We start from the raw sequence: 16,859 nt of genomic DNA, 5'->3' as shown, positions 1-16,859 counted from the left end.
TTTTCAGTGTTCTTTGATCCTTTAAAATAACTGCATATAGCCTATTTGAAATCATTTTAACACTATAAATGCCTTTACTGTCATTTGTTGAATAAGTATAGGCTATTAATTTCCTGCAAACAGGGTTCAGGTGTGAAATCTGTGTAGCTCTATCTCTCACTCACTTTTATTTATTTAGGCCTTCTGAGGTCGAAATAGGACAACAGCTCAGTTTTTATGGCTACAGTCAAAACGATCAAACTTCTGTTCCACACAGAAACGCTAGATGGAGACAAGTTCACATGACAGACGCTACAAAATGCCACAGAACTTTACAATCCTGCTGTCAGGTGTATTTACAACAGAATAGCCTAAGTTTAAACATTTTCAGAAATATTGATAGAGTCTTAAAATATGAGGTAACTAATATCTGGTTTGCAATTAAAATGATAAAACAATCATATCAAGTCGATAAATTCAATAAGGTTACAATGATGATTTCTGTGAATTCGCTTTGGTGCTTGCATTGACGAGTAGATAGATAGACGAGTGGACAATACGCTAGTTAAGCGTCGCAAACGGTTTTTGCACGATTTCTTTTTCTTTGTTCCTGAATAACCGAGTCTGTGTCTTTAAACTGAGATTGTCTGTGCAGTCGCTATTTATCATGTACTCGTCTAGTCCCACCTCTTCCTGCAGCAGCACGGAGTGCGAGGGAGAGACTGAGAGCAGATACAGTCAGATCACATGGAGTGACGGACAGCGATGCCAGTGGAAACCCTGCAAGAGTACAGCGTATCCCTGAGAAATACGGACGTTTGAGAGAAGAACGGGACTAACTTCTTCGGATACATCACTGAAATTAGCTAAAAATCTGATTTCATCAACTAACATTAAGGAGAAGTGAATTTTGCAGGCGAAACTGTGTTTACAAGGGATTCTCAGTCATCATTTGCCATTTAAATGTCATGAAACGCGGATGTCAATAGATGTTTGAAGTGCACATGGATGTTTCAGCTCTGCTTTTTGTCTTTATGGGTGTCTGTGCAAGATCAACTGAGTGAGTGTTTATCAGATGTTGAGATGATGTTCTGCATGTTCACAGGACAAGTTAATTTGTCGGATATGAAGTTATAAATCAGTATGGCTTTGGGTGTATTTTCTTACAAACAAGTGGATTTTAACATGTAATTTGTTTGCAATTAAAAAAGTAAACCAGCAGTAAGCAATCATGGTAGAACCTGTTGGCTTTGTGGAAGCTTGGAAAGCTCAATTCCCTGACTCAGATCCTCCTGAGATGTCTTTGAACTCTGTTGGAGACATTGAGCAGGAGCTGGAGAAATGCCGAAACTCTATTAGGCGTCTGGAGATGGAAGTGAACAAAGACCGTTTTCGAATGATCTACCTACAAACGCTTCTGGCCAAGGAACGGAGAGGCCATGACTCTCAGCGATGGGGCTTCAGGGTCTCACAAGGTGAGCGTAAGCCAGCATCCATGGATGCCCATCATCAGAGAGCCGAAGGAATCAGGTGTCTCCCAGCCAAACTGAAGCACACAACCGCAGCAGAGGACAGCCATGAGTCTCAGCCTGGTGTTGAGGTGGTGGGATGTGATGTCTCAGACTTGGACAGGCAGAAAAACAGAGATGGAGAAGCTGATGGGATGTCTCCATACAAAAAAAGGAGCGTTGAAGCTCCACTCAGGCCCATTGCTGGACGTGGACCTGCGCACCATGAGGCGGATGGTGTTCCAGAGTCTCCACCAAAGGAGAAGGTCACCACGGGGTTGGGAGTCGCTGCGCTTCGGTCAAACTTTGAACGTATCAGAAGAGCCAATTCTCAAACATCTGGCGAGGGGAAAAGCGAGAGGCCTTACTACGTCAACATGGAGTACCACCACGAGAAAGGTCTTGTTCGGGTCAATGATAGAGACGTCTCAGAGAAGATAAGTAGTCTGGGCAGTCAAGCTATGCAGATGGAGCACAAGAGATCTTTGCATTCTGTCCCAGGTAATCTGTCCACTGCTTTTGGGGATGTCCGTAAACCAGAGCGGTCCCATGAAAGAGCCATGGACAGTGGTTACAACTGTGAGTACGAGGAGCCTGATCTAAACCCTGGATTCCTCAAGGAAAGTTCAGTAAGACTTAATGGAAGAAGAGCACCTCAGCAGAACTGGCACCAGTCAGACTGTCAGGCCTATACGACTGTTTACGTTGGGGGCATTATGGGAGACGGAGAGGACCTGCACTTGACCTGGCCCAGGCGGTCTTACTCACCTGGAAGTTTTGAGGATGGATACACTCCAGATTGCAGTTCCAATGAAAACCTGACGTCCAGCGAAGAAGACTTCTCCTCAGGGCAGTCCAGCCACGTGTCCCCGAGCCCCACCGCCTACCGAATATACAGAGAGAAGAGTCGCTCTCCATCCCAGCACTCCCAGCAGTCTTTTGAGAGCGGCAGCCCCCCTACCCCACAGTCCCAAAAGCGGCTCAAGCAACAGCTAGCGCTCTCTGACGCCAATGTTGTTGGTGTCCGCAAGATCTGGCCTGCTGATGGAGGCTCCAACAACTTCAGCAATAGTTTCCATGGAGATCTGGGTAAGTCAACATTCTTGCAGTATTTACTTTTGTATGTACTGTAGTGTCTGTTTAGGAATTCACGGGAAAAGGAATAATAGGAAAACTTTTTGACCTATGAATATGTTTAAAAAGCTTAGTTTTTTTCTGTCAAATTTCCCACTATCCTCAAGCAACCCCTATACCCAAGATTGAAAACCCCTGAACTATAAGTTGAAGCAAATCCATCATTTTTGTGTTTTTATTTTTCCAACTATATTTCTAGCCCTCTACTATCTTTCTTCTTCATGTGAGCTCTCCATGTGGTTTCTCCTGCTCCTTATCTCGCTGTCATGATACGACTGGTCGGATCTGGAGCGTTTGAGGCAAGAATGGCCTGAGGCAGTGCAGTCGCTCACTCTCTGTCCACTCTCTGCATCAGTTCACATTAGTGTTGTTGTCCTGCCTAAGGATAATTAAGATAAAGGGGTCAACCAGCATGGTGAATTTAGCAATGCTTTTTGTTGGGGGAGGGGTAAAAAGCTAATTACTAGAAACAAATTAAGAGGAGAACTGAAGATGTCACTTGGACTAAACGATCAGACATCTGTGGTTATATTGGTTCGAATGGAAACACAAAGAATGGTTCTTCATTGTGAATGGGAGCTATAATGCATTTGAATGTATGGTCACAATGCAAATGGTACGTAGGCTATTGTAGCCATTCAGACTGGTTTTTCTCTTTTGAGTCATCACAATGCAAAGAAGAAATGTAGTTTGTTGGTAAGTGTCAGTATGAAGCTGTCTTGCACTCAGAAGTAGTTTTGGCTTTTAACAGTTTCATTTGTATTAAATTAATTAAAAGATCGTTAGATATTTTTTCCCCCACAAAAATATTAAGCAGCACAACTGTTCAGATTGATAATAATAAGGAATCTTTTTGAGCACCAAATCAGCATAGATTGATTTCTGAAGGATCTTGTGACACTGAAGAGTAGAATAATGGCTGCTGAAATTTCAGCTTTGCATCACCAGAATAAATTATCTACATTTTAAAATATTCAAATAGAGAACAGTTATTTTAATGAAAAAAAAAAAAAAAATGGCTTGTTGAGCTTAAGAGAATTCTTTCAAAAACATGAAAAAATGACCCCAATTCAAGTGTCCATTTTTCATGTATAACATTTGAAGCATGTTTTCAAGTTGAAATTTTGCTTATAATGAATTCAAGTCATATAGATATGTCATATCAAGCCATTTTAAGTGAGCCTTAGGGTCTCAAAACAGAACATTAGTGTTACATGATTTTGCAAGAGCTCAGTAATGATAAAACCTAGATCAAGCTGAATACATCATAATTGCATTGCTCATGTTGGTTCACATCTTTGTTTTATTATGTATTTTCTTTGCTTTATAGCCTATAATTAGAGACTGTCTTAAAGTCTTATGAAATAGTCAAGAAGACAGTAACTTTAAGTTACATTTTCTAAGTGCAATTTGACAAAAAGTAGAGGAACTGAGAGAAGACTTCAGAGCCAAGAGCAGATTTCTCTCCTTTCGAGCAGAAAAGAGCTCATCAGCTCAGTCCAAGCTCTAGTTACGTAAGCAGGCAGAGAGAGCGCAGAGCCGCAAACTCAGCACACCACAAACAAATTGCAAATGATCAGTGTAAAGTTGCGTTTCAGTGACAGGATCGTGATTTACACCAGTGGGAAGTGCAGCCGCTCTTCAGACTGTCTCTAAGCTTTCCCAAAATTATTTTCTGCAATCTTAATCTAATGCCCTCAAGCTGTTCAAAAACTGCACTTTCGAGTCTTACAAGATAGTTTAAACGGTCTCCGTTAGATCCGTTACCCTGAAAGAAAGTGATCAGAGAGCGTGATGTGCAGATTTTAGTCCTCAAAATTCCCAGTCACGCTCACCTAGTGCCCCTCCCTCGTGTAAACATCAGCGGGCACAGCAGCCACGTGCGCTTGTCAAACAAGCACATGCTGTGCCACAGTCTGTGGTAGCTGCCCTGATATTTCTGAAAATCCTCAAGGCAGCATTTTAATACGAATGTACTATAGAATTAATCATACTTATATAAGCGTGATACATTGTCTATAGTCACGAAAGTGACTGATACATGCCAGAGTTTATTTCGCAACAAGGAAAAGATGCTTGGTGGAAATCTCTTGAGGTAACACCCACAGTAAAAAATTTTCCTTAGACCTCTTCTGTGGTAAAACAGTTATTTTTCACTCATGTTTCGGAATCATCCACCTCATTCACAGCAGTGAAAAGGTGATTGCGGTTATGATCGATCACAAGTGTTGCTCAAAATGGATTGAGGTTGTCTTTGTGGGCATTATGCTGACGGAACCAGTCAGTGAAGGAGAACGAGGTTGTTCTTATAGTTTTACCGTTGGCATTTTTCTTGGGAAGCAAAATTGGCAGATTTCTTTTCCATCAACTGGGTGTTAAAAGTCACCTCTTAGGTACAGACCGGCCCTGGCAGACAACCTAATCCGGCCTGTATTATTAAAATAAACAGTCCTTTGTTAAAGTCCTCACAGACTCTTGAGTTCACTCTGCATGCTGGCTTGAGCTAAAAACAAAAAAAAAAAGTCTGGCTAGAAAATACAGTTTTTTTCAGACTTGTGGGTTTTGCATGGCAGGGTTGGGAAAAATTCAGGATTAAAGAATTGGCTACCTTTCAGTTCCTGAGTCTGAATTTGAGTCAGAATCTATCATATCTATCTGTCTATCTATATTTTCATTCAGTTGTTCACTCTATCCCTTGTTCTTTCATTCTATCGTTCTCTCCATCCTCTAATTTTTTTCTTTCTGTCATTTGCTCTGTCCTTTGCTTCTATTGCTCTTTCATTCTGTTGGCTGCTCTGTCCTTCTATCTTCAAATTTCAGTTTGTTGTAATTCCTAATTCGAATTTCAATTAAAATTGAAATTCTTTATCCCGTTTGTTACCTCAAATTCAGAATTTCAGTTGAAATTTAGAAGACATTCTGAATGACGCACAACCCTGTTGCATCGAAGTCCTTTCTGGTAACAGGTGGCAATGCACTTTATCTTTAGTTTAACATCGTTTTTTGGTCAAATTCTTGATTATTTTGAGGCTTTGCAAATAGAATCTGTGGTTCACATTCAGTAAGGCTTTGGAAATAGCGAGAGGTATTTGCTGGCTCTTATCCTTCTTGTTGTTTTTCCATTTTATCATCTGCCAGAGCCTATAAATCCACCGAAAGCCTCAACATCAGAAATACCGCTCGTACAACATCAAACGTGCACCATGTGCGCATAAAGCCTAACAGCAGTAGCAACCGCTGCATGCAATTTGCTTCTTTTCAAACAGTCTACTTACGTGGTCTGTTAAGCTGTAATTTTGCACTACCAGTGCCCTAAGACACACTAACTGGCCCTTTTTCTGTGTGTGACTGTTTGTGTGTCACCTGTTGTCCTGGGGGTCGGGCTGTGTAAATGGGGGCAGGGCTGAGGCCAGACTGGCGTGGGTCCAGCTGGCACGGGTCTCAGAGAGCCCTGCACCACCATCACCAGCTGCAGGGGAAAGAGCACATCTTTCTCACTGTCATTTAATGGGAGGAGCTTCCCACTCTACACAAACACACTGGTGTGTTATTTTATGCAGCACAGATGTAAACCCATATATAGGAAGAAACAGTCACAACACATTTAAAACCATTTATATTCTTGGGGAATTAGCTGCTTTCTAAGAATTAGTTTTATATATGGACATAAAGGCCACATGGAATGATATGACTGACACAAGTCTGAAAATTACTGTCAGTGTGCCACCAAAACAACCTCTTCCTTTTCACACACTGTGTTTGCTTATGTCACAAAGGCAGAATAGTCTCTTGATTACAGAGAACGATGTCAATGACGGAAAGAGTTGCAATGGGGCCCTGTTGGCAAGAGTAAACGGCATCATCATGAAACTATTTCAGTGGTGTTGTTACTTCAAATGGACACCGAAGAACTGGCTTTTCTTGGGTTTGCAATCAGTGTTTTTCTGGCTTCCTGTGGATTCTGTTGATGTTTGAATGGTTTTAAAATTTGTTTCCAACCCTTTCCAATTTCATAATGTGGGTATTTCAGATGAAACCGGATATTCAACATGAAAATACACTAACGTTCTAAAGTTTGGGGTCAGTACATTTTTTTTTTGGGGGTGGGGGGGAATTAATACTTTACTTAGAAATGGCACATTAAATTAATCAAAAGTGACAGTGGAGACTGGCTGCTGAAAATTTAGCTTTCTTATCACAGGAATAAATTACATTTTAAAATATATTCAAGTAGAAAACAGTTGTAATAATATGCCATAATATTACTATTTTTACTGTATTTTTGATTAATAAATGCAGACTTGAGAGGCTTCTTTAATCAACATTACAAAAAATCTTACCAACCCCAAACTTTTGAATGCTTTTTTTTCCTTATAGTATTTTTACTTTCATGTTTGCATATGTGATCTTAATGTAAAAGTAGGAGAAACAAGCATGTACAATTAAATATCCAAATCTCTAATATCAGCCAATAACTAACATGTTACTGTTATATCGTTCATCATTTTTCTTAACTATGTAGTTTTTCCATTCCTGCATGCATTTCTTTATTCATTACATTTAGCACAGTGACTGAATCAGGCGGTGCTCTGTGTTTCCCCTGAGGTCTTCAGCACAGTGCAGTCTTGTTATTTTAACGTGCTGTACATTATGTGGTTCTCGTCTTACTCAGCCATGTCACCTACCGTCCTAATTCTGCACCAGACCCTCCCGTCTGCTACAGAACCACCCCCTCTCCTACATTTCCCCCCAGCAGCGTAACCTATCCAACCTAATTTTCTTTGTCTTTCTGTTCTGTGGGTCCCTCGTGATTCACAGTAACATCATAACCCTCGGCTGCCTCCATGTAGTACCATGACTGTCTTATCCTTTTGCCTGTCTTTAGATTCCTGATTGATGTTAGCCCTATAAAGCTGACTGTATCGTAGTTGATATGCACATTTTTTTAAAGATTCTAAATTATGAACATGAATTCATCCGTTATCAATTAGCAAATCAACAGTTATCAAAACATTGCTGAAAACCTGTTTTACACAATCTACTGCATGCATTCTGTCATCTGATACTACTTTTTTATATTTTAAATATGTATGCAAAAAAATGTAAGCATAACTTTATATTGTTTACAGTATTTGAGGATGAACACTTACTGGACTGTAACTGTTGAACATCAAAAAAAAAAAGAAAAAGAAAAACATCTAAAAACTGAACTTTACATTGATAATATCAAGCAAACAAGACCATAAAAATGCAAAGTTTAACTTTCCACTGTTCCTCTGCTATTTGCCCTGATCCCCCTCTGGGGCTTACCCAGCTTCCCTGGTGGGACTGAAAGGGCCTTCTGTGCTCCTTCCCTAAAGTGTTTATGGAATGTCTCAGCTGCTTGAGAAGTGCGGTAAATACAAGGCTAATGAAATGTAAAGTGGCCCACGAGCACAGGCACTGACCCCTGGAGGCTGTTGCGCAGTCATGTGTGTGGAAAGTGGTTGGTGTAAAGTGCAGCCTGCAGGTCAGATACATCACCTATAAGATTTAGGATATTCTCCTGTGGTGTTATGGTAAAAGTTCCTTATGTTTATGCTCGGCATGTGATATACTGCCTTTAGTGGTTACTGTTGATGCCCTCTGCTTTGTGTATGTACTATGGATGTTCAGGGCTCCAGACCAAAAAATAAATAAATAAATCACCATCTTGAAACATTTAGGAGCCAAACTACTTTTTTGATGACAAATGATAGTATGACTCAAAGCTGATTGTTCAGCAACTCTTCACTTCATTGAGTATAAAGTTTTTAAAACAGTGAACAGTTATGAATGATGTTTTAGTACATACACAGACTATACACTTTTTTTTTTTTTTTGTAGATGTATTTAGTATAAATTTGTTCTAATTTGATGCTGTTACTCTAGTTATCCTTGTTGTATATGCGCCTTATCAATATCAGTCTGTTTTTAAAGAATATTTTTGATTGTTTAGGAAGGAAACTTCCAAGTCATTGAAAAAGTTCCCATTACAGTCTGTTGAAACCTTACAGTTGCACACTGTTAAATAATAACCAGTAATATTTTTGTAAAATATTTAAATGTAATCTTTTTTTTATAGATTACTGTTATTGATTTATTTAAACAAAACTGTGTTTTAAATATGTTTCTTGTAAATATGTGACAACCTGTCAGTAAACAGACTGATGTAAGTCTCACTAACCTAAAATAAATATCACAATAAAAGTTTACCAGTTCATTTTGAATAATACCAAAAATGATTCTGTTCAGTAAAGGAGTCTGTTGTAAACTCAGTATTGCCTCCAAGCCTGAATTAGGGGTCGACCAATATGTGTTTTTCAGGGCCGATGCTGATACCGATTATTACAGATTAAGTAGTCTGATAACTGATATTTTTAAACCGATATAAACAGTTTGTCTGGTGTAAAAATGAAAATTAATGTTAAAATTAAGAATAACCAGCTCTCTGACAAAAACTTTCTTTAATTGCTTTTAAATTATTTTATTGGCAAATCGGTTTTGAAAATGACAGATACCAATAACCATAAAAAATGCTTAATATCGGCGCCGATAATCAGTTGACCCCTAGTCTGAATCAGTCACAGGTTTCATGAATATTTTTGACTGACTCATAAGAGTCATTTTCCAGTTTATAAGAGTCTTTTTTTTTTTGCAATTCAGACATTGTAACTCGCACTGTGTTTGTTGCTGTGTCCAGGAAAATTGATTTTTAGTTATTGTCACACATATGTTCTTATATTAGATGATTTAAGTCACAATTTAGGGCCCTGATATGTGTTTGCAGTGTTACTTAAGTACAGACTTGGACATTTATTAAGCTTTGATATACCCTGTTCCCACTCAGATCTATTTAAGCATTTTTAATGAGTATGTTTGGTAGTCCCACCCTGATTCTCATTAGCACTTCTCAACCTATCTGATAAATAAAGAGAATTTAATGATTCTGGTGTGGTCACTTTGATTCATCCTCCTCCATAATGAAGGCAGCCGATGGGCGATGGAAGTGTTTTGGTGAAGCATGAGGGAACTGGCCATCAGCCAAACCAGCAGGCGGTGTGTGGTTAAACGCATGCACTCCTCAGGTCCAGCAGTAGTGCCACCCTTTCCCAGGCCCTGAGTTTTTATTTTGATTCAGTATGAGGATGGGATTTGCTTATAAAGTCCATTTGGGAACTCCAAACAATTGAGTAAATTTGGCCTGTACTCTATCTCTTTCCACAGTGCGAAATAAGCAGAAACGTTTCACTGCTGATTTATTGAAGGCTTAAGCTTTTGAATACCACAGAGTCTTTAGCTGCCATGCCAACCGCTGGTTTAATGGTCTTACCAATGCTTAATTGCTTAGATGGTCGGTTTAGATATTAAAATGTTGGTCAGACTAATTGTTTTCAACTATTGTGATGACGTTATTGCACTGAAAAGTGTTTTAGAGTAACTATAAGATCTGTTGTAGAGCCAGGCTGCGTTTGATAGGACTGTCTGCTTTTTCTTCAGAAGGACAGAGAGATGTGTATTAATAGTATTGCAGAAAGCCATTGCTATTTTAATTCCTTTTTATGAATATGAGGCCCAACTATGCTTTTCCACTCCCTAAATTATCTCAAGCCAGACATTAGGGTGACACAGAATTACTAATAGCATTTTATGCTAGGAAAAAGCAAAATGTTTTGGTCATTGTCCTGTGTTGATACTATATACAGTGCGTAAGGCATCCCATTTATTGACCAGCTGCTATTTTTCCTCCAGAATAAATCTAAGCAAATCTTGTATTGACTCCTCAGCTGGCTGTCCTAAGTGAATTAACTTTGACGGAGGCTATTTTTTAGTTGCCTCTTGTAGCCATGCAAATGTGTCTGCGTGACTTTCTGGTAAAATCCATTTCCACTCTCACCCGCATGACCGACCACCTCCCCGGTGACCGTGCTGTCGAGAGCTTCATTGATTTACTGAAGAAGCAAATCCTTTTAACACCACGGCACTTTTGTCTTTACTCTCAGAGGACTCTTCTGAAATCGATGTGTGTGGAGTGAAGGCCAGTGGCCCCATCATTAACCCGTCCTGATCAGGTGCTGGATTTAGGCGTCACTCACTTTATCTCTTGTCCCAGCAGGAGACAGGGAGCACATATTTGGATATTTTAAAACCCAAGTTTGTTTTAAAGTGTTTGGCCGCAAGATGAAGTCATAATGGTTTCATCAAAATGAGTTCAGGACATTCAACATGAAGATTAGAAAGAGTAGCAAAGTTTATGGTTTGATTTTATTTAAAAATCGTAAAAATCTCCTCAGGAAATTCATCAGGCATAGATAGATACATACATGCATGCATACATGCATACAGTGCCATGAAAAGATTTTTCCCCCTTCCTGTTTTTAAATTTTTTGCATATTTGTCACACTTGAAAGATTCAGATTATTAAACAAATTTTAATATTACACAAAAATAATGCAAGTAAATATAAAATTACATTTTTAAATGATGATTTCATTTATTAATGTAACAAAGCTGTCCAAACCTACCTGGCCCTACGTGAAAAATTAATTGCCCCCTCCTATTAAATAATGAAAGAACTGTAATTAACCACATTATATTAGAAAGCGGAGTTAAATTTCACTAGCCAAACCCAGGCCTGATTACTGCCAGACCTGTTGAATCAAGAAATCACTTAAATAGAACCTGTCTGACAAAGTGAAGCATGCTTAAAGAGCAACACATCATGTGATCTAAAGAAATGCAAGAACAGATGAGAAACAAAATAGTTGACCTGTATCAGTCTGGAAAGGGTTATAAAACCATTTCTAAGGCTTTGGGACTCCAGCAAATCACGGTCAGAGCCATTATCCACAAATGGAGAAAATTTCGAACAGTGGTAAACCTTCCCAGGAGTGGCCGGCCTACCAAAATTACTCCCAAGAGTGCAATGACGACTCATCCAGGTGGTCATAAAAGGACCCAGAACTGCAGACCTCACTTGCCTCAATTAAGGTCAGTGTTCATGATTCAGAAATAAGAAAGAGACTGGGCAAAAACTGCATCCATGAGAGAGTTCCAAGGCAAAAGCCACTGCTGACCAAAAAGAATATAAAGGCTCGCCTCACATTTGCCAAAAAAATATCTTGATTATCCCCAAGACTTTTAGGCAAATATTCTGTGGACTGCTGAGACAAAAGTTGAACTTTTTGGAAGGTGTGTGTCCCGTTACATCTGGCGTAAAACCAACACAGCATTTCATAAAAAGAACATACCAACAGTCAAACATGGTGGTGGTAGTGTGATGGTCTGAGGCTGCTTTGCAGCTTCAGAACCTGGATGATTTGCGATAATTGATAGAACCATGAATTCTTCACTTTATCAGAAAATCCTGAAGGAGAATATCTGGCCGTCAGTTTGTGACCTCAAGCTCAAGCGCACTTGGGTTATGCAGCAGGACAATGATCCCAAACACACCAGCAAATCCACCTCTGAAAGGCTCAAGAAAAACAAAATGAAGGTTTTGGAGTGGCCAAATCAAAGTCCGGACTTAAATCCGATTGAGATGCTGTGGCGTGACCTTAAACAGTCCATTCATGCTTGAAAACCCTCCAGTGTGGCTGAATTAAAACAATTCTGCTAAGAAGAGTGGGCCAAAATTCCTCCACAGCAATGTGAAAGACTCGTTGCCAGTTATCGCAAACGCTTGACTGCAGTTGTTGCTGCAAAGGGTGGCACAACCAGTTATTAGATTTAGGGGGCAATTACTTTTTCATGTGGTGCCATGCAGGTTTGGACAACTTTTTTCCCTTAATAAATGAAATCGTTATTTCAAAACTGCTTTTTGTATTTACCCGGGTTATCTTTTTGTGTAATATTAAAATTAGTTTGATCTGAATCTTTCAAGTGTGACATGCAAAAATTTAATAAAAAAAAAAAACAGGAAGGGGGCAAAAAAATGTTCACACCACCATAGATAGATAGATAGAGACAACAGAGAGAGAGAAGGACAGAAGAAAAGAGTGAAGGATAGAGAGAGCAATACAGTGACAGAAAGAAGGATAGAGCGAGCAATAGAGCGAAAGAACAATGGATAGAGCGAATAAGACATGAATGAAAGAGAGCGAGCAAAAGAATTATAGAATGAACAATAGGGTAACACTTTTTGATAGTCCACTTTAGACATTCTACTAACAGTAAGTAACTTTGCAACTACATGTCAACTAGCAGTCATTAGAGTATTAGTAGACTCTCTGCTTAATAACACTTTATTTTGATGGATCCACAACATACAACATACTGACTATGAGAAACTTTACAAGTATATGTCAACTTATTCTACTAACCCTAAACCTACCCTACTGAGAGTTAGTAGACATGTAGTTGCAAATTAATGAGAATTAGTTGACATGTAGTTACAAAGTTACTTATAGTTAGTAGAATGTCTAAAGTGGACTATCGAAATAGTGTAACCAACAATAGAGCGAAAGAATGAAGGATAGAATAAAAGATAGAATGAAGGTTTTAGTGAACTAGAACGAAGGATAGAAGGAAAGAACAAAAGAGTGAAGGATGGAGAGAACAATACAATGATAGAAAGAAGGATAGAGTGAATGATAGAGCGAAAGAACAATTAACAGCGCAAACGATTAGACATGAATGAAAGATAAAGCGAGCAAAATAATTATATAATGAACTATAAAATGACAAAAATGAAGGATATAAAGAACAAAGGATATAGCGGACAATAAAACAAAACAATAGAATGAGTGAGAATGAAAGAACAAAGCATATAAAGAACAAAGGATAGAAGGATAAATTGTTTTGATGTCAAAATTACCAAAAACACTTTTTCTAGAATGTAATTTTAGACTTTGTTTACAAAATGTTTCCCATCATCCATCTCAGAAATTTACTTATTTAATTTTATTCCGTCAATGTGATTATGCTACCTTCCACCATTGTCATTCGATTATTACACCAGTTATGAAAACAGCTCTATTGAGCAAGTCCAGACTTTTAGTCTGAGTCGGTGAGTGAAGTGTGGAGATGTTTACAATTCCAGCTTACAAAGAAAGACATGAAGGGGGGCCGTTCCCACAGACCTGTCATCATGGAATCTACCCTACTGCGTGTTTATGACAGACTGAGCGATCCAAATAAATGCATTCTGTCCTCCCACGTTTACCTGGCACTGCTGTTAGCCTTTTTATATTGTAATGTGAAGAATGATGATTGAGCGCGTCCAGGAATGTGAAGGTCATATTAAAACGAATAGGCTTTCATCAATCCTACATGCCTTTTATGCACCTTGTGAAATTAAGAAATACCTGTTTCTGTCATTGACATTCTCATTTCTCTGGCTTGACATATCAAATGAAAGATGAAGAAAAGTGGCCTGAACTGGAAATACTGTAGTTCAAGTACATGTAACTAAATGCTGTTGGTTCAAATAGGTAATGACTAACCACAAGCTAGTTTTAGTTTTAGTTTTTCGAATTCAAGTCCAAACTAGGGAGGAAGACTAACATACTGAAATGACATTGATATTTGACCTGCTTCCTCTGTGTAGATATGCTTGTTCCTTTTCTATTGTTTCTTTTACAGGATGCCAAAGTATTTTTTCGACTTTGTGAACCCAAGAAAAATGGCCAAAACTAAATTGAAACTTGAAAAAGTCACAGAAAAAGCAGTGTGGATATCTTATCTGTGATGTTGCTTTGGTGTTGATGTGACGTTCTAGACGGTGTGTCATAAACAGGAAGTTGCTTTTTCCAAAATAGTAACAGTTGAATGGCTGTCAGTGCACTGAAGAGCTTTTTCCTGCCTGCTATATTTACATTGTCTCCCTTCTGAGGGGAAAACGGTCCACCAGTTTGTCTTTGAGGTGTTACGGAAATTTGAGACACAATAACCACATGTTCCAGATAAAACAAATGTAGTACCGACAGGCTTTTGATACACACACATACGCCATATCCTTTGTTTCATGAGTTGGATTTACATGTAAACCTGCCAAAAATGATATTTTCACACAACAGATATGTCCTGTTGACCTATGGCTTCCTCTTAGGGGGCCATATGCACACATAGAGGAATGTTACAGCATGATCTGTATTCATCTTCATGCTCATCACGCTGCAGTCATCATAATCGTGAAATCTTTATCTGTGATATAAATAGGGTTTTTAAAAAAACATTACCAAGATGTGTCCTACTTTAGAAATGCTTAATCGTTCAGAGCACAATTGATTTAAATTTAATTGTGCAATAAATATAATTTATATAATAAATATAATAAATAACGGAACAGATTAAAAAAGAAGTTATACAAGCTAATGTGTTTCCACAAGCTAATGAACGAATTGTTTAAATAAGAAGCTTGTATAGAATTATATGGAAATATGTATAATTTCTAACTTTTTATTTTTTACATACTGTATATATACAGGTGCATCTCAATAAATTAGAATGTTGTGGAAAGTTCATTTATTTCAGTAATTCAACTCAAATTGTGAAACTCGTGTATTAAATAAATTCAATGCACACAGACTGAAGTAGTTTAAGTCTTTGGTTCTTTTAATTGTGATGATTTTGGCTCACATTTAACAAAAACCCACCAATTCACTATCTCAACAAATTAGAATACTTCATAAGACCAATAAAAAAACATTTTTAGTGAATTGTTGGCCTTCTGGAAAGTATGTTGATTCACTGTATATGTACTCAACACTTGGGGCTCCTTTTGCTTTAATTACTGCCTCAATTCGGCGTGGCTTCGAGGTGATCAGTTTGTGGCACAGCTGAGGTGGTATGGAAGCCCAGGTTGCTCTGATAGTGGCCTTCAGCTCATTTGCATTTTTTTGGTCTCTTGTTTCTCATTTTCCTCTTGACAATACCCCATAGATTCTCTATGGGGTTCAGGTCTGGTGAGTTTGCTGGCCAGTCAAGCACACCAACACCATGGTCATTTAACCAACTTTTGGTGCTTTTGGCAGTGTGGGCAGGTGCCAAATCCTGCTGGAAAATGAAATCAGCATCTTTAAAAAGCTGGTCAGCAGAAGGAAGCATGAAGTGCTCCAAAACTTCTTGGTAAACGGGTGCAGTGATTTTGGTTTTCAAAAAACACAATGGACCAACACCAGCAGATGACATTGCACCCCAAATCATCACAGACTGTGGAAACTTAACACTGGACTTCAAGCAACTTGGGCTATGAGCTTCTCCACCCGTCCTCCAGACTCTAGGACCTTGGTTTCCAAATGAAATACAAAACTTGCTCTCATCTGAAAAGAGGACTTTGGACCACTGGGCAACAGTCCAGTTCTTCTTCTCCTTAGCCCAGGTGAGACACCTCTGACGTTGTCTGTGGTTCATGAGTGGCTTAACAAGAGGAATACGACAACTGTAGCCAAATTCCTTGACACGTCTGTGTGTGGTGGCTCTTGATGCCTTGACCCCAGCCTCAGTCCATTCCTTGTGACGTTCACCCAAATTCTTGAATCGATTTTGCTTGACAATCCTCATAAAGCTGTGGTTCTCTCGGTTGGTTGTGCATCTTTTTCTTCCACACTTTTTCCTTCCACTCAACTTTCTGTTAACATGCTTGGATACAGCACTCTGTGAACAGCCAGCTTCTTTGGCAATGAATGTTTGTGGTTTACCCTCCTTGTGAAGGGTGCTAATGATTGTCTTCTGGACAGCTGTCAGATCAGCAGTCTTCCCCATGATTGTGTAGCCTAGTGAACCAAACTGAGAGGCAATTTTGAAGGCTCAGGAAACCTTTGCAGGTGTTTTGAGTTGATTAACTGATTGGCATGTCACCATATTCTAATTTGTTGAGATAGTGAATTGGTGGGGTTTTGTTAAATGTGAGCCAAAATCATCACAATTAAAAGAACCAAAGACTTAAACTACTTCAGTCTGTGTGCGTTGAATTTATTTAATACACGTTTCACAATTTGAGATTACTAAAATAAATTAGCTTTTCCACAACATTCTAATTTAATGAGATGCATCTGTATTTATAATTAAATGATTTTATATTATACGAATAATAATTTATATATATATATATATAACAATAACTACAAAAAATGCAAATAAATAATAAAATAAGAAACAAAACAATAACTACAAACACACACACACACATATATACATATATACGTATATGTGTGTGTGTGTGTTTGTAGTTATTGTTTTGTTTCTTATTTTATTATTTATTTGCATTTTTTGTCTGCA

General features: G+C 38.5%; 1 protein-coding gene across 2 annotated transcripts in view; it reads left to right on the top strand.

Moving 5' to 3' along the window:
• The first annotated feature begins 306 nt into the window (after nt 1-306).
• Nucleotides 307-16,859, top strand: part of si:dkey-91m11.5 (PH_BCR_vertebrate and RhoGAP_Bcr domain-containing protein) — a 43,114-nt gene continuing 26,561 nt past the window's right edge. The window contains exon 1 of one of the 2 annotated variants that reach the window (XM_058785020.1): nt 307-2,576. In XM_058785020.1, coding sequence (XP_058641003.1) covers nt 1,211-2,576 — 1,366 coding nt within the window. In that variant the 5' untranslated portion in view covers nt 307-1,210. The remainder of the gene's footprint in view (nt 2,577-16,859) is intronic. The other variant, XM_058785021.1, reaches the window with a different exon arrangement.

The sequence above is a fragment of the Onychostoma macrolepis genome, chromosome 08 (genome assembly GCF_012432095.1).
Source record: "Onychostoma macrolepis isolate SWU-2019 chromosome 08, ASM1243209v1, whole genome shotgun sequence".
NCBI classification, from domain to species: Eukaryota; Metazoa; Chordata; class Actinopteri; order Cypriniformes; family Cyprinidae; genus Onychostoma; species Onychostoma macrolepis.
The sequence above is the reverse complement of the archived record's forward strand: the minus strand, read 5'-3'. Positions and strand labels throughout refer to the sequence as shown.